This window comes from Thalassophryne amazonica, chromosome 9, assembly GCF_902500255.1.
Source record: "Thalassophryne amazonica chromosome 9, fThaAma1.1, whole genome shotgun sequence".
Taxonomy (NCBI): Eukaryota; Metazoa; Chordata; class Actinopteri; order Batrachoidiformes; family Batrachoididae; genus Thalassophryne; species Thalassophryne amazonica.
Genome location: NC_047111.1, coordinates 86167496 through 86194355, shown reverse-complemented (window position 1 = coordinate 86194355; position 26860 = coordinate 86167496). Strand labels below are relative to the sequence as shown.

The 26860-nt window shown below is 39.6% G+C and overlaps 1 protein-coding gene across 1 annotated transcript in view; it reads left to right on the top strand.

Moving 5' to 3' along the window:
* The first annotated feature begins 4500 nt into the window (after positions 1–4500).
* rnf121 (ring finger protein 121) overlaps positions 4501–26860 on the top strand; it is a 48730-nt gene continuing 26370 nt past the window's right edge. Inside the window, exons 1-5 of the mRNA XM_034178653.1 lie at positions 4501–4610; positions 11513–11550; positions 16662–16803; positions 18584–18738; positions 18865–18972. Of these exons, the coding sequence (XP_034034544.1) occupies positions 4533–4610; positions 11513–11550; positions 16662–16803; positions 18584–18738; positions 18865–18972 (521 nt within the window). The 5' untranslated portion in view covers positions 4501–4532. The remainder of the gene's footprint in view (positions 4611–11512; positions 11551–16661; positions 16804–18583; positions 18739–18864; positions 18973–26860) is intronic.

Below are 26860 nucleotides of genomic sequence, written 5' to 3'. Positions count from 1 at the left end.
TCAAACTGAGCGCCAACAACCCACAGCCACTCAGATTACACGCATTGTGTCAACAGCTCAGCCAATCAGGAAAAAGTACAACAGACCTTTTAGCCAATCACAATCCTTCGCTGTCGTAACTTCCGGTCTTTCTCCTCTCTTGAAAGAAATATGGCGGGTTCAGTTGTGTATGGGATTATATTTGTATCAAAATCAAGAAACGCAAAAGAATGAAACAAAACTAAAATGACCTCAAGAGCATTATGTAGTTTTAAGGTTTTGTTTGTGCTGTCAGGTATTTTCATTACACTTCTGTATTGTTTTCATTCATGGAGATCATGACAGGGAATGTTAAACTAACATGAACCACAATAATAATATTTTTTTATTATATATAAATTTATTGAAAAAAATATGCCAAATGCAATAAAACAAACAAGGCACAACTTGGTACGTAATTACAATTACAGTCACAGGAAACAAGAAGTGCAAATAATTTTCCGGTAAATTCAGCAAATAATAGTGCAAGGGGGATAGTTCATAGTCTTTAGAAAAAAAGTTCAAAGATAACAGGGAAAAGTTCATAGTTTTGAAAGTTCGTGGTCTTTAGAGAAAGTTCAAAGTTCACGGGGAAGAGTTTGTAGACTTTAGAAATAGCTCACAGATAAGGTCATGAAGTTTTTGATTCAAAGATCATTGCTCGACAACTGCAAAAAAAATAAGAGAAGAGTTTCATGGCTTTCGGTTGCTTCATATGTTCCAAAGATTTCATGTAGAGGTCAAAGTCATTCTTGAAGTAGGAAAATGTAGGAGGACATTTTTGACATTTGCTTTTGTGGATACAAAATTTGGCAAGACATAAAATGACATTAATACAGAGTTCTTCTTTCTTATTCTTACTCAGAAAACCAAAAGTAATATTATCTCTTGTAAAATTAATTGTTGATGGAAATAATGTTTTGACCCAATTAAGCAATTCTGTCCAAAAGGATTGCACCAAAACACAGTAGAAAAACAAATGGTCCATAGTTTCAACATTTGTAAGGCAAAATGAACAGTTATTTTCTTGAATGTTAAAACATAACCGTGGTAATTCTTTAGATGGGTAAATATTGTTCAGAATTTTGAAGTGTGTTTCTTTAATTTTTGGAGCTATAGGAAAGGACAAATACATCGCTCTAAGTTTGGAAATAGTCTTTTTTATCAAATTTTGATAGAATATCATTTCTACATTGCAGTCCAGGGAATAATTCATTATTAAGACATTTTCTAATAAAACGATTGTTACATTTTTTATCTAAAATTGACACACCACATATCATAGGAGAAGGCAGGTGTTTTTGTATGATTTGATTTGAGGCTAGAGAACTTTTACATATAAAATTAATTGGTGAGGGCATTACGTAATCGCATGAAGTCTAATAAAGATGGGTTAAAGTTGTATTTTATGCAGAATTGTTCATAATCTAAGAGGTTTCCTTCATCATCCATGAGATGATAAATTGACCAAATATTTTTTTCAAACCAGTCATTGTAAAATAAGGATTTGTTGTGATGCAGTATATATCTGTTATTCCAAATTACTAGCAGATGTGGAGAAAAGTTATGGACATATAGCATTTTCCAGTAGAGCAAAATTTGTCTGGGGAACTCTGACAAGGTTATAGGAAGCTTATTAATGTCAAAGTCACAAACAAGCAGAAGGTTTAGACCCCCTAATTTTTTAAATTAAATTAGGGATACAGTACCATAGGGAGTTATAATTTTTGACAATAATAATATTTAAAAAACAAACAAACCTTGAACTCCCATGGTGAACTACAGCACAACGTTCATTGTTTACTGGTTAGCTAAAATTGCTATTTATCAAAAAAAATATTTGTTCTATCAACTTTTCATTTTTGCAGCATTCATCCTTGACCCAAAATACATAAGCATACCAAATGGCAAATGTCACCTCTCCCCAGTTTTGGCATGATCAAAGCCATATACACACACAAGTATGCACGCACACAGAGGTGACTTGGCTATTATAATATAGACTAGTGTGTTGCCCGTGGGGATCTACAGGCTCTAGATTGGGTAGTGTTTATAAAAGAGTTATCTGACATTTTTCAAGGGTGGTAATAAATTGTGCAAAGTTTCTAAAATGAGTTAGAATGGTGTGTGTCCAGAATGTTTTTAGAACCTTAGAACTTAGACCTCAACAGTTTTTAGAAGAACCCAACCCTTTTTTCATTGCATTTGCACAATATCTCTAAAATTAGAAAGGTCTTGTCTCAGAGTGATGCTGAAAAACTAATTCATGCATTTATTTCCTCTAGGCTGGACTATTGTAATTCATTATTATCAGGTTGTCCTAAAAGTTCCCTGAAAAGCCTTCAGTTAATTCAAAATGCTGCAGCTAGAGTACTGACAGGGACTAGAAGGAGAGAGCATATCTCACCCATATTGGCCTCTCTTCATTGGCTTCCTGTTAATTCTAGAATAGAATTTAAAATTCTTCTTCTTACTTATAAGGTTTTGAATAATCAGGTACCATCTTATCTTAGGGACCTCATAGTACCATATCACCCCAATAGAGCGCTTCGCTCTCAGACTGCAGGCTTACTTGTAGTTCCTAGGGTTTGTAAGAGTAGAATGGGAGGCAGAGCCTTCAGCTTTCAGGCTCCTCTCCTGTGGAACCAGCTCCCAATTCAGATCAGGGAGACAGACACCCTCTCTACTTTTAAGATTAGGCTTAAAACTTTCCTTTTTGCTAAAGCTTATAGTTAGGGCTGGATCAGGTGACCCTGAACCATCCCTTAGTTATGCTGCTATAGACTTAGACTGCTGGGGGGTTCCCATGATGCACTGAGTGTTTCTTTCTCTTTTTGCTCTGTATGCACCACTCTGCATTTAATCATTAGTGATTGATCTCTGCTCCCCTCCACAGCATGTCTTTTTCCTGGTTCTCTCCCTCAGCCCCAACCAGTCCCAGCAGAAGACTGCCCCTCCCTGAGCCTGGTTCTGCTGGAGGTTTCTTCCTGTTAAAAGGGAGTTTTTCCTTCCCACTGTTGCCAAGTGCTTGCTCACAGGGGGTCGTTTTGACCGTTGGGGTTTTTACGTAATTATTGTATGGCCTTGCCTTACAATATAAAGCACCTTGGGGCAACTGTTTGTTGTGATTTGGCGCTATATAAATAAAATTGATTTGATTTGATTTGATTTTTTTCTGTTAATTATGTAAGTTTTTAAATGTTAATGTACTGTTTTAATGTAGTCATAAATTGTTTAAGTTCTTGCTATTATATACACACTATTATTATCATCATCATCATCATCATTATTATTATAATTTTATTTTTACTTCTAATTTGTCATTTGATTTTTTTTTAATGGACCATGATGGAAATAGGTGTTTTCACTTTCTTGTGTCATCCCTGTATTTTTAATGTATTTACAATTATATTATGTACTTACAATGAACTTACTAAATAAAATCACACACAGACACACTTACACTTTTAATATAAAGATGATTTACCGCTCCCTGCTAGAATGGCGTGTTAGTCCAGAATGTAATTAGAATGTAATTAACTAATATCTGTGGCTTCTCCAAAAATATTAGTCCTATCAGCGTTCTGTTTCGGCAGTGTTAATCCTTGACCCAAATATCGAACGGCAAATGTCAGCTGTCCTCAGGTGTCTGTGATTGTAGTTATACACACGCACACACAGAGAGGTTCTTGTCTTTTCTGCATTCTGCCATAAGCAGGTGCTTCTATTTTTAGACACAAACAGTGACGTGGCAGAAGATATCAAATGCAGTACACATTTCAGTCATATGCTACTATGACCCTTTACCAAAAAGTAGTACATGCAAGTATGTTTCAAGTATACTTACAGTTTACTTTTTATATACTTGTCAGTACTATTTTTTGGTAAGGGACAGCAATATGAGACTTAACTAAACCGACTAAACCAATTGAAGAACAAAAAACATCTAAGTCAGTAACTCTAACAACACTGTTACACTAACATGAACCACAATAACAACATTTAAAACCCCCAAATCCTATGGTGCATTGCAGCACAATGTCAGTTGTTTACTGGTTAGCTAAAATCGCTAATTTCTCAAAAAATAATTGTCCTATCAACTTTTCGTTTTCGCAGCATTCATCCTTGACCCAAAATACATAAGCATACCAAACGGGCAAATATCAATGCTCCGTGGTTTCGGCATAATTGAAACCATACACATGCATGCACGCACACACACAGAGGCCACTTCTGTTTTACACCCAAAGTGTATGTATCAAAATTTATTTTTCATTTATTTTCTGGCAGAAACAGGATTTCATACAGGTGCCCCAATGATAAGTTTTGTGAACATGGTGCTACTAACTGTCAAATTAATATTGTAATAATAAGAATGAATAGTAATACTGTAGCTTTACAATAACTCGAATTTTAACTTTATTTTGAAGGGGCAAAAAACAAGAGCGGAAATGATCTGCGTTGAATAGCTAGTAATGCTAATGGCTCCGGAAAGGTAAAGCAGCACTCCAAAGATGGCTGGGATGTTTGAGGTGGAAGTTGGTGTTGTGGAGCACGATCATGGACTGGGGCATAATGAGGAACCGAATCGGGTGAGAGTATTACGCTAAACTGAGACATATCATACAAAAGGGGATGTGGTGTTTTGCTCGCTGTTATATCGAAAACTATTCTTAGTGTGTTGGCTAACGAGCCAGTGGTTTAGCTAAATGTTAGCAGCTAGCTTCTGTTGAGCCGAGCAGAGGCTTGGAGTCCAAAATACTAAACTGAACTTTAAACGACTCCAGGAAGCGTAATGTTGCGCCCGCTAAACTAGTTAGCTGGCTGCCTAGAAATTCTGCAGCTGTTTACATGTTAGCAATGTAAAAATAAAGTTAATAAAGTTCTATCTAATCTTTCTAAAAAGAGCTTTTTCCACTGACCAGGTTACCGGTCATGTTTTGGTTTTCAGCCTGTAGTGCTAGAAATGTAACCATTTCATTCAACAACCATTCATACAACCCCTGGCAAAATTTATGGAATCACCGGCCTCGGAGGATGTTCATTCAGTTGTTTAATTTTGTAGAAAAAAAGCAGATCACAGACATGACACAAAACTAAAGTCATTTCAAATGACAACTTTCTGGCTTTAAGAAACACTATAAGAAATCAGGAAAAAAAATTGTGGCAGTCAGTAACGGTTACTTTTTTAGACCAAGCAGAGGGAAAAAAAATATGGAATCACTCAATTCTGAGGAAAAAATTATGGAATCATGAAAAACAAAAGAACGCTCCAACACATCACTAGTATTTTGTTGCACCACCTCTGGCTTTTATAACAGCTTGCAGTCTCTGAGGCATGGACTTAATGAGTGACAAACAGTACTCTTCATCAATCTGGCTCCAACTTTCTCTGATTGCTGTTGCCAGATCAGCTTTGCAGGTTGGAGCCTTGTCATGGACCATTTTCTTCAACTTCCACCAAAGATTTTCAATTGGATTAAGATCCGGACTATTTGCAGGCCATGACATTGACCCTATGTGTCTTTTTGCAAGGAATGTTTTCACAGTTTTTGCTCTATGGCAAGATGCATTATCATCTTGAAAAATGATTTAATCATCCCCAAACATCCTTTCAATTGATGGGATAAGAAAAGTGTCCAAAATATCAACATAAACTTGTGCATTTATTGATGATGTAATGACAGCCATCTCCCCAGTGCCTTTACCTGACATGCAGCCCCATATCATCAATGACTGTGGAAATTTACATGTTCTCTTCAGGCAGTCATCTTTATAAATCTCATTGGAACGGCACCAAACAAAAGTTCCAGCATCATCACCTTGCCCAATGCAGATTCGAGATTCATCACTGAATATGACTTTCATCCAGTCATCCACAGTCCACAATTGCTTTTCCTTAGCCCATTGCAACCTTGTTTTTTTCTGTTTAGGTGTTAATGATGGCTTTCGTTTAGCTTTTCTGTATGTAAATCACATCTGCTTTAGGCGGTTTCTTACAGTTCGGTCACAGACGTTGACTCCAATTTCTTCCCATTTGTTCCTCATTTGTTTTGTTGTACATTTTTCGATTTTTGAGACATATTGCTTTAAGTTTTCTGTCTTGACGCTTTGATGTCTTCCTTGGTCTACCAGTATGTTTGCCTTTAACAACCTTCCCATGTTGTTTGTATTTGGTCCAGAGTTTAGACACAGCTGACTGTGAACAACCAACATCTTTTGCAACATTGCGTGATGATTTACCCTCTTTTAAGAGTTTGATAATCCTCTCCTTTGTTTCAATTGACATCTCTCGTGTTGGAGCCATGATTCATGTCAGTCCACTTGGTGCAACAGCTCTCCAAGGTTTGATCACTCCTTTTTAGATGCAGACTAACGAGCAGATCTGATTTGATGCAGGTGTTAGTTTTGGGGATGAAAATTTACAGGGTGATTCCATAATTTATTCCTCAGAATTGAGTGAGTCCATATTTTTTTCCCTCTGCTTGGTCTAAAAAAGTAACCATTACTGACTGCCACAATTTCTTTTCCTGATTTCTTATAGTGTTTCTTAAAGCCAGAAAGTTGCCATTTGAAATGACTTTAGTTTTGTGTCATGTCTGTGATCTGCTTTTTTTCTACAAAATTAAACAACTGAATGAACATCCTCTGAGGCCGGTGATTCCATAATTATTGCCAGGGGTTGTACATACGGAAGCCCAGTGGATTAAACAAGATAGGATTTTAATGCTCCGTTTACACATAGGCAGGACGCGTTACGAATGTCATATTTGCGTCATTCTTGGCACATTCCTGACATTCTTAACATGACTTAACGCATTTGAATAGGGTTCTTAACAGTGCGTGTAGGTGCATGACATATTTGCGGAGCATGTTTTTGGCTGTCAAAAAATCTTCCACGAATGTCACGCTCTACCCTCATTTTGCCTCATGTTGTGGAGTTCGCAACTGAGCGTGTTGATCCGTGTTGATTAGTGGTGATCATTAATAGAGCGTGACAGCATTCGTAGTTGTTCCTGTGATGGTTCTTGGAGCCCATACTGTCACGTGTTGTTACGAATTGACATGGAAACTGCCAACTTTTGACACAAAGTGTAACACTGCATCACATTTCACTGTGTGCCACGACGAATCACTTCTCACACGTGTGCACTGTATTCAGTTTTATTGCTGCAATATGCCAAAGAAGGACAGTAACGCCAAGTCAGCTAAAAGTCTCGTTCCAATGCGCGCTCCTGCAGGTGTTCCACCTGCTGTTGTGCTTGATGTTTGGGTGAACGAATCTGAGCCGGAGGAGAGCCGTGTGCAGCTGGACATCTGGCTCTGTACGTCTCCTTCTCTTCCTCCTCCTTTCTGCGGCACTCCATGGCACAGAGTCCAACTAAGCCTGCAATCACAAAGTTCTGCTGCGGATTAATCTGGATTTTGAGGAGCAATCTGGAGCGATCTGAATTGTTCAGCAGCTGGCGGTAGGAAGAATATGTGGGGTGTGTGGAGACAATTTGCCAAATTTATAACATTCCTGACAGATTGTGACAGAACATAATGATGCGCTGTTGCACAGGACAGTATTCTTGACTGTGCGTAATGGCTCGTAATAATTTGCTAGTGACACGTGCCATTAATCCTAACGCGTTTTAACAGGTAGCGACAGTTTCTGAGGGCACCTGACTCCTCTGCACCAAATCACCACATTCATGATCAGCGGCCAAGAATATATACTTCATGGCATTCATCACTCGTCATCATTATGTGTAAACGCAGCATTAGAAGGTGCCGCACAGTTATCTTAGTCACTATCTAACCAGTTTGGATGCATTTCAAATGCATGAATTTGTATCCATGAAACATCCCGTATTCTTGAGGTTGGTCATCAGGGCATTTAACCTCTAGGGGCGGGTCTTGTCGGTGAACACATCGCCAAACTCAGTACAAATACATGTAACTTGGTCACTTTTCAAAGGGGTCAGACTCGTCAATTTAATGTGCAGTGATTCATTTCAGGTCAGCTTGGTGTATAAATCTCGTCATTCCAGGCAATGGAATGGCTCAACTGCTCCTGCAGAAAGACAGCAACATCCAGCTCCTCAGACTGGGCTTTCCGTCTGAACAATCCCAACGACTAGAGATGCCTGCGCGGTGTTGCCATACTAATAATATGTTAATACCATCCTCATTTTAAAGAGACATCAGTATTTCCCAGTGTTTCAAACCGAGAAGGTAGTAATAGCAGATTAACTCATCAGAGCACCTTTAGCGATAGACTGAGACCACCTAGGTGCACCACAAACGCCACAGGAGGTCTTTCCTACCTGTGGCAGTCGGACTCTATAATTCTTCCCCATTCTGCAGGATGAATACATAATGAACAGAGTTATTCAGTTGGTCAGTTATGTCCAATATTGGCAAACATCTTGTGAAAAGGTCTTGAGTCATTTAAATGTGTTGTACCTATTGTAGAAAAAATGTTCACTGATTACTGTTCAGTACTCTGGCAAAATAAAATTTCCTTAAGGATAATAAGGTTAATCTTATTCTTATCCCACAGTAGTTGTTGTTGTTGAATCACTTTTGCTGGATGAGATCAGACTACATTTGAGTTTAGATGGAAAATGCCACCAATTTATGACAAAAGTTAACATTTTATATAAATTAGTGTAAAATTTCAAGTGTGAGATGACTGCCAAATAGTGACACTGCGTAGAAGGATTTAAAATCTGTACAGAGTGAGGTTTTATGAGATGCCATCTTTTGCACAAAACACAGACTTAAAGTGGCAAAATATTGATGGGAGACTGGTGCAGTGTTTCGCCAAAACAAACAATCCACTTAACGCACTGCACTGTAAATTCATCTCAACGTTAATGACAAGAGATGTAATCAGTTCATAAATGCTTAATGAAAAAAGAAATTTCACATTTACATGTTATCTCACAGTGCTAAAGTGGCTAATCTGCTGCTCACAGATTAAAGATACTGAAATCGAACTTGTCACTGAACTGTGACACCTAACCACAATTGTGAACCAAAGGGTGACTTCTGTGTACCGTGACGCCTCTATTCATTATGTTTCTCCTCTCATTTGTTCAGGCTTTTTTTTTCTCTTTATTTTTTCATCTGTCTGCACTTTTCAGAATGTTTATGGAAGAAACACACTTGGGAGTTCTCTGTTTTAATCAGGCTTTAATTTCATCCAAACCATGAAAACAAAACAGGTCCATCAGCATGGGAGGCATTCTGCTGATCACGTACTTGTTAAATCCAGATGTAATACCTGTGTTTTGTCTTTCGACCAGCTTTAATACTAATGCACTGTGTATTCCTGAACATGCAAAAGTAAATGTTTCTAAAATCTTCTTATTGTGCATCATTCATGTATTATGCTTGTGAATGCACCTCCAAGTGGTGATAAGGTGCTGTATGGTTGGGCTTAAGCATACTAAATGCAACACTTTTGTTTTTGCCACTTTTGTTTTTGCTCCCATTTTTCATGACATGAACGTAAAGATCTAAAACATTTTCTATATACACAAAAGATCTATTTCTCTCAAATATTGTTCAAAAATCTGTCTAAATCTGTGTTAGTGAGCACTTCTTCACTGAGATAAGTGATCCCACCTCACGGGTGTGGCATATCAAGATACTGATTAGACAGCATGATTATTGCACAGATGTGCCTTAGTCTGGCCACAATTAAAGGCCACTCTGAAATGTGCAGTTTTGCTGGGGGAGTCTGGTGGGAGGGGGGGGTCAGAAAACCAGTCAGTATCTGGTGTGACCACCATTTGCCTCACTCAGTGCAACACACCGCCTTCATATACAACCCCTGGAAAAATTATGGAATCACCGGCCTCGGAGGATGTTCATTCAGTTGTTTAATTTTGTAGAAAAAAAGCAGATCACAGACATGACACAAAACTAAAGTCATTTCAAATGGCAACTTTCTGGCTTTAAGAAACACTATAAGAAATCAAGAAAAAAAGATTGTGGCAGTCAGTAACGGTTACTTTTTTAGACCAAGCAGAGGAAAGAAATATGGAATCACTCAATTCTGAGGAAAAAATTATGGAATCACCCTGTAAATTTTCATCCCCAAAACTAACACCTGCATCATATCAGATCTGCTCGTTAGTCTGCATCTAAAAAGGAGTGAACACACCTTGGAGAGCTGTTGCACCAAGTGGACTGACATGAATCATGGCTCCAACACGAGAGATGTCAATTGAAACAAAGGAGAGGATTATCAAACTCTTAAAAGAGAGTAAATCATCACGCAATGTTGCAAAAGATGTTGGTTGTTCACAGTCAGCTGTGTCTAAACTCTGGACCAAATACAAACAACATGGGAAGGTTGTTAAAGGCAAACATACTGGTAGACCAAGGAAGACAAAGCGTCAAGACAGAAAACTTAAAGCAATATGTCTCAAAAATCGAAAAATGTACAACAAAACAAATGAGGAACGAATGGGAGGAAACTGGAGTCAACGTCTGTGACCGAACTGTAAGAAACCGCCTAAAGGAAATGGGATTTACATACAGAAAAGCTAAACGAAAGGCATCATTAACACCTAAACAGAAAAAAACAAGGTTACAATGGGCTAAGGAAAAGCAATCGTGGACTGTGGATGACTGGATGAAAGTCATATTCAGTGATGAATCTCAAATCTGCATTGGGCAAGGTGATGATGCTGGAACTTTTGTTTGGTGCCTTTCCAATGAGATTTATAAAGATGACTGCCTGAAGAGAACATGCAAATTTCCACAGTAATTGATGATATGGGGCTGCATGTCAGGTAAAGGCACTGGGGAGATGGCTGTCATTACATCATCAGTAAATGCACAAGTTTATGTTGATATTTTGGACAATGTTTGGGGATGATGAAATCATTTTTCAAGATGATAATGCATCTTGCCATAGAGCAAAAACTGCAAAAACATTCCTTGCAAAAAGACACATAGGGTCAATGTCATGGCATAGGGTCAATGTCAATGAGCAGATCTGATTTGATGCAGGTGTTAATTTGGGGGATGAAAATTTACAGGGTGATTCCATAATTTTTTCCTCAGAATTGAGTGATTCCATATGTTTTTCCTCTGCTTGGTCTAAAAAAGTAACCGTTACTGACTGCCACAATCTTTTTTTCTTGATTTCTTATAGTGTTTCTTAAAGCCAGAAAGTTGCCATTTGAAATGACTTTAGTTTTGTGTCATGTCTGTGATCTGCTTTTTTTCTACAAAATTAAACAACTGAATGAACATCCTCTGAGGCCGGTGATGCCATAATTTTTGCCAGGGGTTGTAGAGTTCATCAACAGCAGCAGGAAACCATCCGGTGTTAGCATTTGCCTGCTCACGTCTGTTATGACGACAAACTGCAGTCAGGTCCATCAGGGAAATCGTCAAAGTTATTAGTGTTATTGTATTAAAATAAGGACACAGTGTACAATGCTAAATTGCACTGAACAGATATTTTCTCTTCCTTTTTTTCTTTTAGGTTGACATGTCCAAGCTGTCACCAGAAGAGAAATGGAGGTTGGTATCTGAGAAAGGTTTACTTAAATGGTGTACATTATCTTCTGTCAGGACAAAATTCAGTTTTCCCTGACCGCTGCGTTTGTGCACATTTGGCCAGCTATAGAAATGATGAAAAGGCTGAAACTGTAAATGGAATGGAAAGCTAGACTCTGTCACTTTTATATCTATATTATAATAGCCAAGTGGCGCGCGTGTGTGTGTGTGTGGCTTCGATCACACAATGCACACACTATTCCAGCAGGGTGCGTAAATCATTTTTATATTAAAAGCCTGCGTGTGTGATTTTATTTTGTAAGTTTAATATAAGGTTAAGTGAGTGTCTGACAGGATGATGTGTGAAGTTGGAAATTGAAGGGGTGATGATGAATATTATCAGTGCATATGCCCCACAGGTAGGTTGTGAGATGAAGGAGAAAGAAGATCTCTGGAGTGTGTTAGATGAGGTGATGGAGAGTGTGCCCAAGCATGAAAGAGTGGTGATAGGAGCGGACTTCAATGGCCATGTTGGTGAAGGGAACAGAGGTGATGAAGAAGTAATGGGTAGATATGTTATCAAGGATAGGAATGGGGAAGGACAGATGGTAGTTGATTTTGCAAAAAGGATGGAAATGGCTGTGGTGAATACATACTTTAAGAAAAGGGAGGAGCACAGGGTAACATATAAGAGTGGAGGAAGGTGCACACAGGTGGACTACATTCTTTATAGGAGATGCAAGCTAAAAGAAATCAGAGACTGTAAGGTGGTGGCAGGAGAGAGTATTGTTAGACAGCATAGGATGTTTGTAGGATGAATTTAGAGGTGAAGAAGAAGAGAGTGAAAGCTCAACAAAGGATCAGATGGTGGAAGCTGAAGGAGGAAGACTGTATGAAATTTAGCGAGCAGGTGAGAGAAGCACTAGTTGGAGGGGAAGCAGTTTTGGACAACTGGAAAAGTACTGCAGATGTGGTGAGGGAGACAGCTAGGACAGTACTGGGTATGACATCTGGACAGTGGAAGGAAGACAAAGAGACTTGGTGGTGGAATGAAGAGGTCCAGGAAAGCATAAGGAGAAAGAGGTTGGCGAAAAAGTTTTGGGATAGTCGTAGAGATGAAGAAAGTAGACGGGAGTACAAGGAGATGCAGTGTAAGGCAAAAAGAGAAGTGGCAAAAGCGAAGGAAAAGGCATATTGCGAGCTGTACAAGAAGTTGAATAGTAAAGGAGGAGAAAAGGACTTGTACCGATTGGCCAGACAAAGGGACAGAGCTGGAAAGGATGTGCAGCAGGTTAGGGTGGTAAAAGATGCACATGGTAATGTGCTGACAAGTGAGGAGTGTGTGCTGAGAAGGTGGCGGGAATATTTTGAAGAGCTGATGAATAAAGAAAATGAGCGAGAGAAAAGGCTGGATGATGTGGTGAGAGTAAATCAGGAAGTACAAGAGATTAGTAAGGAAGAAGTGAGGGCTGCTATGAAGAGGATGAAGAGTGGAGAGGCAGTTGGTCCAGATGACATTCCAGTGGAGGCATGGAAATGTCTAGGAGAGATGGCAGTAGAGTTTCTAACCAGATTGTTTAATAAAATCTTGGAAAGTGAGAGGATGCCTGAGGAGTGGAGACGAAGTGTGCTGGTTCCTATTTTCAAGAACAAGGGTGATGTGCAGAGCTGCATTAACTACAGAGGCATAAAGTTGATCAGCCACAGCATGAAGTTATGGGAAAGAGTAGTAGAAGCTAGGCTTAGAAAACAAGTGAAGATCTGTGAGCAGCAATATGGTTTCATGCTGAGAGAGCACTACAGATGCAATGTTTGCTCTGAGAATACTGTTGGAGAAGTACAGAGAAGGCCAGAAAGAGTTACATTGTGTGTTTGTGGACTTAGAAAAAGCTTATGATAGGGTGTCAAGAGAAGAGCTGTGGTATTGTATGAGGAAGTCTGGCGTGGCAGAGAAGTATGTTAGGGTAGTGCAGGACATGTACAAGAATAGTGTGACAGCGGTGAGATGTGCGGTCGGAATGACAGACTCATTCAAGGTGGAGGTGGGATTACACCAAGGATCAGCTCTGAGTCCTTTCTTGTTTGCAGTGGTGATGGACAGGTTGACAGATGAGATCAGACAGGACTCCCCATGGACTATGATGTTTGCAGATGACATTGTGATCTGTAGTGAGAGTAGAGAGCAAGTTGAGTCTAGTCTGGAGAGGTGGAGATATGCTTTGGAGAGAAGGGGAATGAAAGTCAGTAGAAGCAAGACTTCTACTGACGAAGACACGTGAATGGGCTCCCTCCCATTCACACACATGTGAATGGGAGGGAGCCCAGTGGAATAGTGCAGTTACAAGGAGTAGAAGTGGTGAAAGTAGATGAGTTTAAATATTTGGGGTCAACTGTTCAAAGTAATGGAGAGTGTGGTAAAGAGGTGAAGAAGAGAGTGCAGGCAGGGTGGAGTGGGTGGAGAAAGGTGGCAGGAGTGATTTACGACCGAAGAATATCAGCAAGAGTGAAGGGGAAAGTTTACAAGACAGTAGTGAGACCAGCTATGTTGTACGGCTTAGAGACAGTGGCACTAACAAAAGACAGGAGGCAGAGCTGGAGGTGGCAGAGCTGAAGATGTTGAGATTCTCTTTGGGAGTGATAAGAATGGACAAGATTAGGAATGAACATATCAGAGGGACAGCTCAGGTGGGACGGTTTGGAGACAAAGTCAGAGAGGCGCGATTGAGATGGTTTGGACATGTACAAAGGAGGGACCCAGCGTATATAGGGAGAAGGATGCTGAGCATGGAGCCACCAGGCAGGAGAAGAAGAGGGAGGCCAAAGAGGAGGTTTATGGATGTGTTGAAGGATGACATGCAGGTGGTTGGTGTGACAGAGGAAGATACAGAGGACAGGGTGAGATGTAAACGATTGATCTGCTGTGGCGACCCCTAACGGGAACAGCCGAAAGACAAAGAAGAATATAAGTACATAATATAATTGTAAATACGTTAAAAATGCATGGATGACACAAGAAAGTGTCAACTTTCTTATTTCATCTAACATATTTTCATTGTGGTCCATTTAAAAATCAAATGACAAAATAAAAGTAATAGTAAAATAAAAATATTGATGATAATAAAGAATTATTAACCGAGAAAGATAGTGCAGCAAATAAACGAAACAATACTTCACATGGTGATACAAGCACCAAATTCTCCTTAGACATTGCTCTTTTGAAAAAAACATTGGGCCACTTAAATTTTCAGTAGGCGGCCACGTAGGTCAATTGAAGAATTACACAGGGGTTAAAATATAAAAATGCTCCAATCATATTGAAAACTTTACCACATTATTTGTCTGATCATAAAGATTCCAAAAAGGTATAGTTTGGACGATCTATGACTCAGTGTTATGTGGTAAAAACCATAAGAATGGTGACAAAGGTCAGTTTGTACAGGGGTCAAAAGTTAAAGTTGGTCTAATTTTAGTAAAAAATGGTGCAAATTGTTGATTGAGCTACTTGGATTAATAAAGGGAATAGTTTTGACTGTGTTGAATACTTGGTCTCTAATGTAAAGGTCCAATAGTGTTGACGTCCATTGAATTCTATGACATGTGACATATGTTACCCTGTAACGTGATAACTAAGCATGATACATGGTGCAAACTATTCCTTTTTGAAACCCTATTAACTCAACAAATAATTTGCATCACCTTTGAACAAAATTGGAGCAACTCTAACTTTTGACCCCTGTACAAACTGAAACTGAACTTTGTCACCATTCTTGTTGTTTTAACCCCATAACTCTATAGAATTCAGTCATAGATAGTCCAAACTATACCTTTTTGGAATCTTGACATTCAGACAAATAATGCGGTATAATTTTCAATATGACTGCAGCATTTTTATATTTTGACCCCTATGCAATTCTTCAATTGACCCCTACATGGCCGCGTATTGAAAATTCAAGTGGCCCGTCGGTTTCTTCAAAAGACTAATATCAAAGGTGTACTTTTGCCAAATTTGGTGCTTGTATCACCATTTGAAGGATTCCTCTGTAAATATTCTGTTGTCTGCAGCACTAAGAGTTCTGTACGGGAAAATATCAGACCGAGGTGTAAGTACGGTCAAGCGCAGCGAGGTCCGTGCGAAAAACACAGAGGTCTGATATCCCTGTACAGACCGAGCAAGCAAGGTTAATAATTTGTTTATTATATGACTGTTATACATATAAACATGCAAACTTACAGTATTGCCCAAATGTGCTGCTGACGGTGCGGGGCGAATGAGCCCCACACCGTTCACTTTCTTTACCTCCGTGAAGAACTTGCTAACAGGTGGTCCTATCGTTAGCTGGTAAGCTTTCAATCTGTGTTTTTTCAGATGTTATTTAGATATTTATGGAGTACGTTCATGTCCGACTTTGTTTTTCTAATCATATTTTAGCTTCCTGGTGTGTAAAGAAAATATGCGTTGCGGACCGATTGTCATGGAAACCGGTCTGATATGGGAAAACATCAGACCGGTAATCAGCCAATCAGAGCGCGCAGAGCATCTCAGCCATTTACTAATAGTGTGTACATGATAACAAGAGCCTAAACAATTTATAAATACATTAAGACAGTAAATTAACTTTTAAAAATTACATAATTAATAGGAAATAAAAAGATTGAGTTCCTCTTCTAAAAACTGTTGAGGTCTAATGTTCTAAAAACATTCTAGACTCAATTGTCATTCCAACTCATTATACAAGCTTTGCTTAATTTATTACCACCCTTTTTAAAATGTCAGCTCCCTATTTTATAAACACTACCCAATCTAGAGCTCGTAGATCCCCACGAGCAACACACTAGTTTATATTTATTTATGGAACTTTGTCATCAGACAGGTCTGTTGAGAGAAACCTGGAGTTACCTTGATTAAATCTTTTGGCTGTTTGGAAATTTTACTGTTTAGTATAAAGTTCAGTCAGTTTCAGTGTGCAGTTAACTGATGTAAATGTCCACAGTATCTAAGTATCAAACATGTGCTTCAGACTGTTGTTCCTTCTTGTTTTTAGACACGTGCAAAGTTGAATACTGCAACTTTAAAAGCATCTTTGTCCTGAACTTGTATAAAGCTACACATTGTGTTTGTGGCTTTTTCTGCACAGAGTGGAGCATGCTAAAATGCACGCCAAACACAAAGGCCATGAGGCCATGCACGCTGAGATGGTGCTGATCCTGATTGTCACCCTGGTCATTGCCCAGCTAGTTCTCGTGCAGTGGAAACAGAGGCATCCCAAATCATACAACGTAAGTATGACATTAATTATGTGAGCAAGCTGTGCATGTATGTTGTGTTTTAGAGTTAAAAATGTTGTGAAGTGATTCCTAAATGGAATTCTGTTATTTCCAATTTGTGCGAACTGTGCTGCAATAGCCACATTTTTACTGTTGACTGAAGTCTACAAAATATCAGAGCTACAGAGGACTATAGTCATCATATGTGATTAACACACATTAATTGTATTTAATAATACAAATAGGCTATTTCAATATTTAGCACGATACAAATAGGCTATTACAATATTTAGCATGTTTTCATTTTGGGATATCAATGCTTATGTTGAGTGTTGTCTATTTTTGTCTCTAGAGAGCAATTTATTTATAAATATCAGTTCTTTTGCTCCCTCTTGTGTGCAACCTAAAATATGAAACTGATTCTTCTATATAGAGATGAGCAACAAAGTTCTACAAGGGGGTAACAGTCTGCTGATTTGTGTTCCAACTGATCACCGTAGTAGGCAATTCTAATGAGTTTCACCCTCTAATTGGACTGTAACTCCGCATTTTAATCACCTGCTGAAGGGTTCAGTTGAAACAACATTCAGCACACAGATGGACCCTCCTGGTACAAAGTTGATCACGCATGTACTAAAGGTTGTAATATGTAATAACCGTGTCATTTTGCTTGAACATGGGAAGTGTGTTGAACACTGTGTAGCTCCTCAAGAACAGCGGCTACACCAGTCTGTTGTGTTTATTGGTTAGCTGTATGTTGCTGCCACTCTTGTTTTTTTTAAGTTTCTTTCATGGATTGAGAGACACTTGCAAAATGCTAAATGAATCTCAGCGATGAGAAAAGTAAACATTAATCCTGAAGTTGGGATATACAACATTTAAATAAAGACCTGAGCTTTTGTTGGCATAAAGGAAAAGTTTCCTTATTTTACAATCTTGGAAATATTAAAACAATGTTAGCATTCAGTCTCTGAGTGCTTGACTCACTATTTGCAGTTGCGTTGAGAGATCCTAGTTTCCAATTATTTCTAAAAATGAAATACATTGGAATCAAGAGGGTACTGGAAGTGGAGCCCAAATGATCTTGAGTTTTTACAAACCTTGCAATAATTGCATTGTAAAAGTAAGTTCTGAAGTCTTTTCTCTTTTTTACTTCAGGTCACGAAGCAGATCCAATGCAGAGCTGCATATGGATTTGGCACAAATTTTACACCGGATGCCCACCCAATGGGCATGAGTGGTCTTGAACCATGAACCTTCTGCTACACACTATCCATTTGGCCACCACACTCAATAATTGCATAATTTGTGTATTTTGAAATTGCAACACATATTGATAGTTGTTCTTCGTTTTGGTTTACAAAGGTCCTTTCCAGTGTATACGAAAAGGATCTTTGGGTACACTGGAATGCCTTTGTCGAACAATTGGTTACTTGGGGAGACTTGCGTGAGGTGTACCACTAACATAATGAGGAAATGTCAACGACAACATTTTGGGCATGTGGCGTGTGTCTTTGTTCATGATCCAGCACACAGTCGGCTCAGTGTTGATGGCCCCAGAAATGGGAAATGTCGAGGGGATGCCCACATTGACTGCAACAATTATTTTCCAGAGGTGGGGGCCCAGTTGTCTGCCTCAGTGCCATCTGGGGCCCAAGGTGGTTCTGTAGTGTGCTGGATGCGGAACCAGTACAGACCTGTGCAGGCCTGCTGCCTGTAACTTGTAATTCTTGAAATCATTGCCTACTGGGGTACTGGAGTGATCCTAATCGTACCCTCTGCTGTCTTGTAGCTGGTGACTCTGTTCCAGATGTGGGTAGTTCCTCTCTACTTTACGACCAAACTTCACTGGTGGAGGTTCCTGACCACGTGGTTTATCTTCTCTGTCATCACAGCGTACGTCTCTTACCGTGCCACTCGCAAGCCGCTGGCCTGCACCACACCAAGGTAAAAAAAAAAAAAAAGGTGCTCTGTTACCAGGAGCCTGTTAATTAAGATTCCTGTCTTTAATGAACAGTGATTGAACTACTGATCCCATGTTTGGGTTTTGTTCCCTTTCTTTGGCTGCTGTAGGTTGGTGTATAAATGGTTTCTTCTTCTCTACAAGATCAGCTACGCCACAGGAATAGCTGGCTACACGGTTGTCATGTTTACACTTTTTGGTATTAACTTAATATTCAGGTAGGTCAGTTCTACATTCCAGTGGTGCAAAATGAACTTTCTAAAAAGTTGTTTCTCAAACTCCTCAGTCAGCTGTGGCACATATCCTCTCATATTCGTGGATGTCACACCGCACACCACTTAAAACCATCAAAGCTATTGGCTGCAGCCCACAGCACCTGCCATTATGGCTTATCATTTGTAGTGTCTCTTTATAAAATGTTGATTGTTCTGTCAATCTAAAACCCCAAAGAAACCTACATAGTTTTGGAGTATAAATTACACCTGTCAAAAGAACTTCCAGAAATTGCACCACAGTTACACTTTTTTTTTTTTTTTGTATTACCAGCTCTGTAATTTGGCATTGTTACTGTGTACTTTATATTAAAGTGTAGTTTATATTATTTGCATTTTATTTTCTTAGTATTTCTTTAGTGCCTTTGATTCCTGGGAAAGCCCTATATTAAGGGATTATTAACCAAGCAAGCAAGGTTTATAATTCACGCAAACTTACGGTATCGCCCGAATATGAAAGCTGCTGATGGTTTTGGGTTCGTAGTCAGACCAGTTCACTTTCTTCACCTTCGTGAAGAAGTTGCTAACAAATGGTCTGGTGGTTAGCTGTAAGCTTTCAATCTATGTGGTTTTTTTTTTTTTTGTTATGCTGTTATATATTTATGGAGTATTTTCATGTCCAACTTGGTTTTTCTAATCGCCTTTTTAGTGTTCTAGTTTGTAATGAATTTGATATGCGGTCTGGATTGATTGTCATGGTAATGGTCTGATATGGGAAAATATCAGACCGGAAATCAGCCAGTCGAAGCACACGTAGCGTCGTAAACATATATTAAAAGTAGCTGTTGTTACTCGGGCCCGAGTAAGACAAAGTCCTGTGAGAACCCTATTGTAATTGTGCTGTTTATTATTATTCTTGACACTTTTCAAGCCGCAATTTCAGCCCTTTCCCATGCTCAAAAACTCACCAAACTTTGCAAAGGTGTCCAGCCGGATCCAAAATTCGATATTTTGGGGATCGCGCACATGCTCACAGCAAAATGGCGAAATAGAGCCCCCTCGAAATTTTCAAAAAACCCTCTGCATTGTTTTTTTTTTTTTTTGTCATAGCCTCACGAAATTTGGTACACATATATACCATGCTGGGACGCACAAAAAAGTCTCTTAACGTCATGATGAAATGTCGACAGGAAGTCATCCATTTTGATTTTGAGTTTTGAATTTGAGGTAATTTTTGCCATTTTTTGGCCATTTCCATGACTTACATTTGAACGAACTCGTCCTAGGGATTTCATCCAGTGGTCTTCAAATTTGGTACACATAATCATGACCCCATGCTGATCAAAAGTTATCAAAAGAATTTCTGTAGGTCAAAAGGCGTGGCTGCTAGGGTTCATCAAACTTTGGCGAGCGTTTCGGAGCACACGTTTAACTTAGAACAGCTGTCATGTCCACAAATGTCATCGTAGAGCCTTCAAACTTGCTGGACATGATGAGGGCTCTGCCCTGAACATCCCCATAGGACATGGTTCAAGTACTGAGTTACATTTTACTGACATAGATGCCAAAAAATCCCAACTTTCTTATAACACAATAAAAATATTGTTTCTAGCTGAACAAAATACTTATCACTTATAATCTTATAATACTTATAATATATAATCGAAAGAATTAATACAAAATCTTTATCCAAAAAAGTTATGTGAACTTAACTGAAGCTATATCAATCAATCAATTTTTTTTTTAATATAGCGCCAAATCACAACAAACAGTTGCCCCAAGGCGCTTTATATTGTAAGGCAAGGCCATACAATAATTATGTAAAACCCCAACGGTCAAAACGACCCCCTGTGAGCAAGCACTTGGCTACAGTGGGAAGGAAAAACTCCCTTTTAACAGGAAGAAACCTCCAGCAGAACCAGGCTCAGGGAGGGGCAGTCTTCTGCTGGGACTGGTTGGGGCTGAGGGAGAGAACCAGGAAAAAGACATGCTGTGGAGGGGAGCAGAGATCGATCACTAATGATTAAATGCAGAGTGGTGCATACAGAGCAAAAAGAGAAAGAAACAGTGCATCATGGGAACCCCCCAGCAGTCTACGTCTATAGCAGCATAACTAAGGGATGGTTCAGGGTCACCTGATCCAGCCCTAACTATAAGCTTTAGCAAAAAGGAAAGTTTTAAGCCTAATCTTAAAAGTAGAGAGGGTGTCTGTCTCCCTGATCTGAATTGGGAGCTGGTTCCACAGGAGAGGAGCCTGAAAGCTGAAGGCTCTGCCTCCCATTCTACTCTTACAAACCCTAGGAACTACAAGTAAGCCTGCAGTCTGAGAGCGAAGCGCTCTATTGGGGTGATATGGTACTACGAGGTCCCTAAGATAAGATGGGACCTGATTATTCAAAACCTTATAAGTAAGAAGAAGAATTTTAAATTCTATTCTAGAATTAACAGGAAGCCAATGAAGAGAGGCCAATATGGGTGAGATATGCTCTCTCCTTCTAGTCCCCGTCAGTACTCTAGCTGCAGCATTTTGAATTAACTGAAGGCTTTTTAGGGAACTTTTAGGACAACCTGATAATAATGAATTACAATAGTCCAGCCTAGAGGAAATAAATGCATGAATTAGTTTTTCAGCATCACTCTGAGACAAGACCTTTCTGATTTTAGAGATATTGCGTAAATGCAAAAAAGCAGTCCTACATATTTGTTTAATATGCGCTTTGAATGACATATCCTGATCAAAAATGACTCCAAGATTTCTCACAGTATTACTAGAGGTCAGGGTAATGCCATCCAGAGTAAGGATCTGGTTAGACACCATGTTTCTAAGATTTGTGGGGCCAAGTACAATAACTTCAGTTTTATCTGAGTTTAAAAGCAGGAAATTAGAGGTCATCCATGTCCTTATGTCTGTAAGACAATCCTGCAGTTTAGCTAATTGGTGTGTGTCCTCTGGCTTCATGGATAGATAAAGCTGGGTATCATCTGCGTAACAATGAAAATTTAAGCAATACCGTCTAATAATACTGCCTAAGGGAAGCATGTATAAAGTGAATAAAATTGGTCCTAGCACAGAACCTTGTGGAACTCCATAATTAACTTTAGTCTGTGAAGAAGATTCCCCATTTACATGAACAAATTGTAATCTATTAGACAAATATGATTCAAACCACCGCAGCGCAGTGCCTTTAATACCTATGGCATGCTCTAATCTCTGTAATAAAATTTTATGGTCAACAGTATCAAAAGCAGCACTGAGGTCTAACAGAACAAGCACAGAGATGAGTCCACTGTCCGAGGCCATAAGAAGATCATTTGTAACCTTCACTAATGCTGTTTCTGTACTATGATGAATTCTAAAACCTGACTGAAACTCTTCAAATAGACCATTCCTCTGCAGATGATCAGTTAGCTGTTTTACAACTACCCTTTCAAGAATTTTTGAGAGAAAAGGAAGGTTGGAGATTGGCCTATAATTAGCTAAGATAGCTGGGTCAAGTGACGGCTTTTTAAGTAATGGTTTAATTACTGCCACCTTAAAGCCTGTGGTACATAGCCAACTAACAAAGATAGATTGATCATATTTAAGATCGAAGCATTAAATAATGGTAGGGCTTCCTTGAGCAGCCTGGTAGGAATGGGGTCTAATAAACATGTTGATGGTTTGGATGAAGTAACTAATGAAAATAACTCAGACAGAACAATCGGAGAGAAAGAGTCTAACCAAATACCGGCATCACTGAAAGCAGCCAAAGATAACGATATGTCTTTGGGATGGTTATGAGTAATTTTTTCTGTAATAGTTAAAATTTTGTTAGCAAAGAAAGTCATGAAGTCATTACTAGTTAAAGTTAATGGAATACTCAGCTCAATAGAGCTCTGACTCTTTGTCAGCCTGGCTACAGTGCTGAAAAGAAACCTGGGGTTGTTCTTATTTTCTTCAATTAGTGATGAGTAGAAAGATGTCCTAGCTTCACGAAGGGCTTTCTTATAGAGCAACAAACTCTTTTTCCAGGCTAAGTGAAGATCTTCTAAATTAGTGAGACGCCATTTCCTCTCCAACTTACGGGTTATCTGCTTTAAGCTACGAGTTTGTGAGTTATACCACGGAGTCAGACACTTCTGATTTAAAGCTCTCTTTTTCAGAGGAGCTACAGCATCCAAAGTTGTCTTCAATGAGGATGTAAAACTATTGACAAGATACTCTAACTCCCTTACAGAGTTTAGGTAGCTACTCTGCTCTGTGTTGGTATATGACATTAGAGAACATAAAGAAGGAATCATATCCTTAAACCTAGTTACAGCGCTTTCTGAAAGACTTCTAGTGTAATGAAACTTATTCCCCACTGCAGGGTAGTCCATCAGGGTAAATGTAAATGTTATTAAAAAATGATCAGACAAAAGGGAGTTTTCAGGGAATACTGTTAAGTCTTCTATTTCCATACCATAAGTCAGAACAAGATCTAAAATATGATTAAAGTGGTGGGTGGACTCATTTACTTTTTGAGCAAAGCCGATAGAGTCTAATAATAGATTAAATGCAGTGTTGAGGCTGTCATTCTCAGCATCTGTGTGGATGTTAAAATCGCCCACTATAATTATCTTATCTGAGCTAAGCACTAAGTCAGACAAAAGGTCTGAAAATTCACAGAGAAACTCACAGTAACGACCAGGTGGACGATAGATAATAACAAATAAAACTGGTTTTTGGGACTTCCAATTTTGATGGACAAGACTAAGATACAAGCTTTCAAATGAATTAAAGCTCTGTCTAGGTTTTTGATTAATTAATAAGCTGGAATGGAAGATTGCTGCTAATCCTCCGCCCCGGCCCGTGCTACGAGCATTCTGACAGTTAGTGTGACTCGGGGGTGTTGACTCATTTAAACTAACATATTCATCCTGCTGTAACCAAGTTTCTGTTAGGCAGAATAAATCAATACGTTGATCAATTATTATATCATTTACCAACAGGGACTTAGAAGAAAGAGACCTAATGTTTAATAGACCACATTTAACTGTTTTAGTCTGTGGTGCAATTGAAGGTGCTATATTATTTTTTCTTTTTGAATTTTTATGCTTAAATAGATTTTTGCTAGTTATTGGTGGTCTGGGAGCAGGCACCGTCTCTACGGGGATGGGGTAATAGGGGGATGGCAGGGGGAGAGAAGCTGCAGAGAGGTGTATAAGACCACAGCTCTGCCTCCTGGTCCCAACGCTAGACAGTCACAGTTTGGAGGATCCCAAAAAATTGGCCAGATTTCTAGAAATGAGAGCTGCTCCCTCTAAAGTGGGATGGATGCCGTCTCTCCTAACAAGACCAGGTTTTCCCCAGAAGCTTTGCCAATTATCAATGAAGCCCACCTCATTTTTTGGACACCACTCACACAGCCAGCAATTCAAGGAGAACATGCGGCTAAACATGTCACTCCCGGTCTGATTGGGGAGGGGCCCAGAGAAAACAACAGAGTCCGACATTGTTTTTGCAAAGTTACACACCGATTCAATGTTAATTTTAGTGACCTCCGATTGGCGTAACCGAGTGTCATTACTGCCGACGTGAATTACAATCTTACCAAATTTACGCTTAGCCTTAGCCAGCAATTTCAAATGTCCTTCGATGTCGCCTGCTCTGGCCCCCGGAAGACAATTGACAATGGTTGCTGGTGTTGCTAACTTCACATTTCTCAAAACAGAGTCGCCAATAACCAGAGTTTGATCCTCGGCGAGTGTATCGTCGAGTGGGGAAAAACGGTTAGAGATGTGAATGGGTTGACGGTGTACACGGGGCTTCTGTTTAGGGCTACGCTTCCTCCTCACAGTCACCCAGTCAGCCTGCCTTCCCGACTGCACGGGGTCTGCCAGGGGGGAACTAACGGCGGCTAAGCTACCTTGGTCCGCACCGACTACAGGGGCCTGGCTAGCTGTAGAATTTTCCACGGTGCGGAGCCGAGCCTCCAATTCGCCCAGCCTGGCCTCCAAAGCTACGAATAAGCTGCACTTATTACATGTACCGTTACTGCTAAAAGAGGCCGAGGAATAACTAAACATTTCACACCCAGAGCAGAAAAGTACGGGAGAGACAGGAGAAGCCGCCATGCTAAAACAGCTAAGAGCTAGTAGCTACGCTAAGCTAGCGGATTCCCAAACAGGGAATCCGACACTAGACAGGCTGTGGAGCAGCACAGGTAACGCACGACAACAGTGCTAAAATAAAATAAAAATCCACTAGACAGGCTGTGGAGCAGCACAGGTAACGCACAACAACAGTGCTAAAAAATAAAATAAAAATAAAAATCCACTGGACAGGCTGTGGAGCAGCACAGGCAACGCACGACAACAGTGCTAAAACAAAATAAAAATCCACTAGACAGGCTGTGGAGCAGCACAGGTAACGCACGACAACAGTGCTAAAATAAAATAAAAATCCACTAGACAGGCTGTGGAGCAGCACAGGTAACGCACAACAACAGTGCTAAAAAATAAAATAAAATAAAAATAAAAATCCACTGGACAGGCTGTGGAGCAGCACAGGCAATGCACGACAACAGTGCTAAAACAAAATAAAAATCCACTAGACAGGCTGTGGAGCAGCACAGGTAACGCACGACAACAGTGCTAAAACAAAATAGAAATCCACTAGACAGGCTGTGGAGCAGCACAGGTAACGCACAACAACAGTGCTAAAACAAAATAAAAATCCACTAGACAGGCTGTGGAGCAGCACAGGTAATGCACAACAACAGTGCTAAAACAAAATAAAAATCCACTAGACAGGCTGTGGAGCAGCACAGGTAACGCACGACAACAGTGCTAAAACAAAATAAAAATCCACTAGACAGGCTGTGGAGCAGCACAGGTAACGCACAACAACAGTGCTAAAACAAAATAAAAATCCACTGGACAGGCTGTGGAGCAGCACAGGTAACGCACAACAACAGTGCTAAAAAATAAAATAAAAATAAAAATCCACTGGACAGGCTGTGGAGCAGCACAGGCAACGCACGACAACAGTGCTAAAACAAAATAAAAATCCACTAGACAGGCTGTGGAGCAGCACAGGTAACGCACGACAACAGCGCCCAAAAAAATAAAATAAAAATCAAAATCCACTGGACAGGCTGTGGAGCAGCACAGGTAACGCACGACAACAGTGCTAAAAAATAAAATAAAAATCCACTGGACAGGCTGTGGAGCAGCACAGGTAACGCACGACAACAGTGCTAAAAAAAATAAATAAATAAATAAATAAATAAAATAATAAAATAAAAATCCACTGGACAGGCTGCGGAGCAGCACAGGTAACACACGACAACAGTGGTAAAAAATAAAATAAAAATCCACTAGACAGGCTGTGGAGCAGCACAGGTAACACACGACAACAGTGCCAAAAAAAATAAAATCAAAATCCACTGGAAAGGCTGTGGAGCAGCACAGGCAACGCACGACAACAGTGCTAAAACAAAATAAAAATCCACTAGACAGGCTGTGGAGCAGCACAGGTAACGCACGACAACAGTGCTAAAATAAAATAAAAATCCACTAGACAGGCTGTGGAGCAGCACAGGTAACGCACGACAACAGTGCTAAAAAATAAAATAAAAATAAAAATCCACTGGACAGGCTGTGGAGCAACACAGGTAACGCACAACAACAGTGCTAAAAAATAAAATAAAATAAAAATAAAAATCCACTGGACAGGCTGTGGAGCAGCACAGGCAACGCACGACAACAGTGCTAAAACAAAATAAAAATCCACTAGACAGGCTGTGGAGCAGCACAGGTAACGCACGACAACAGCGCTAAATAAAAATCCACTGGACAGGCTGTGGAGCAGCACAGGTAACGCACGACAACAGCGCCCAAAAAATAAAATAAAAATCAAAATCCACTGGAC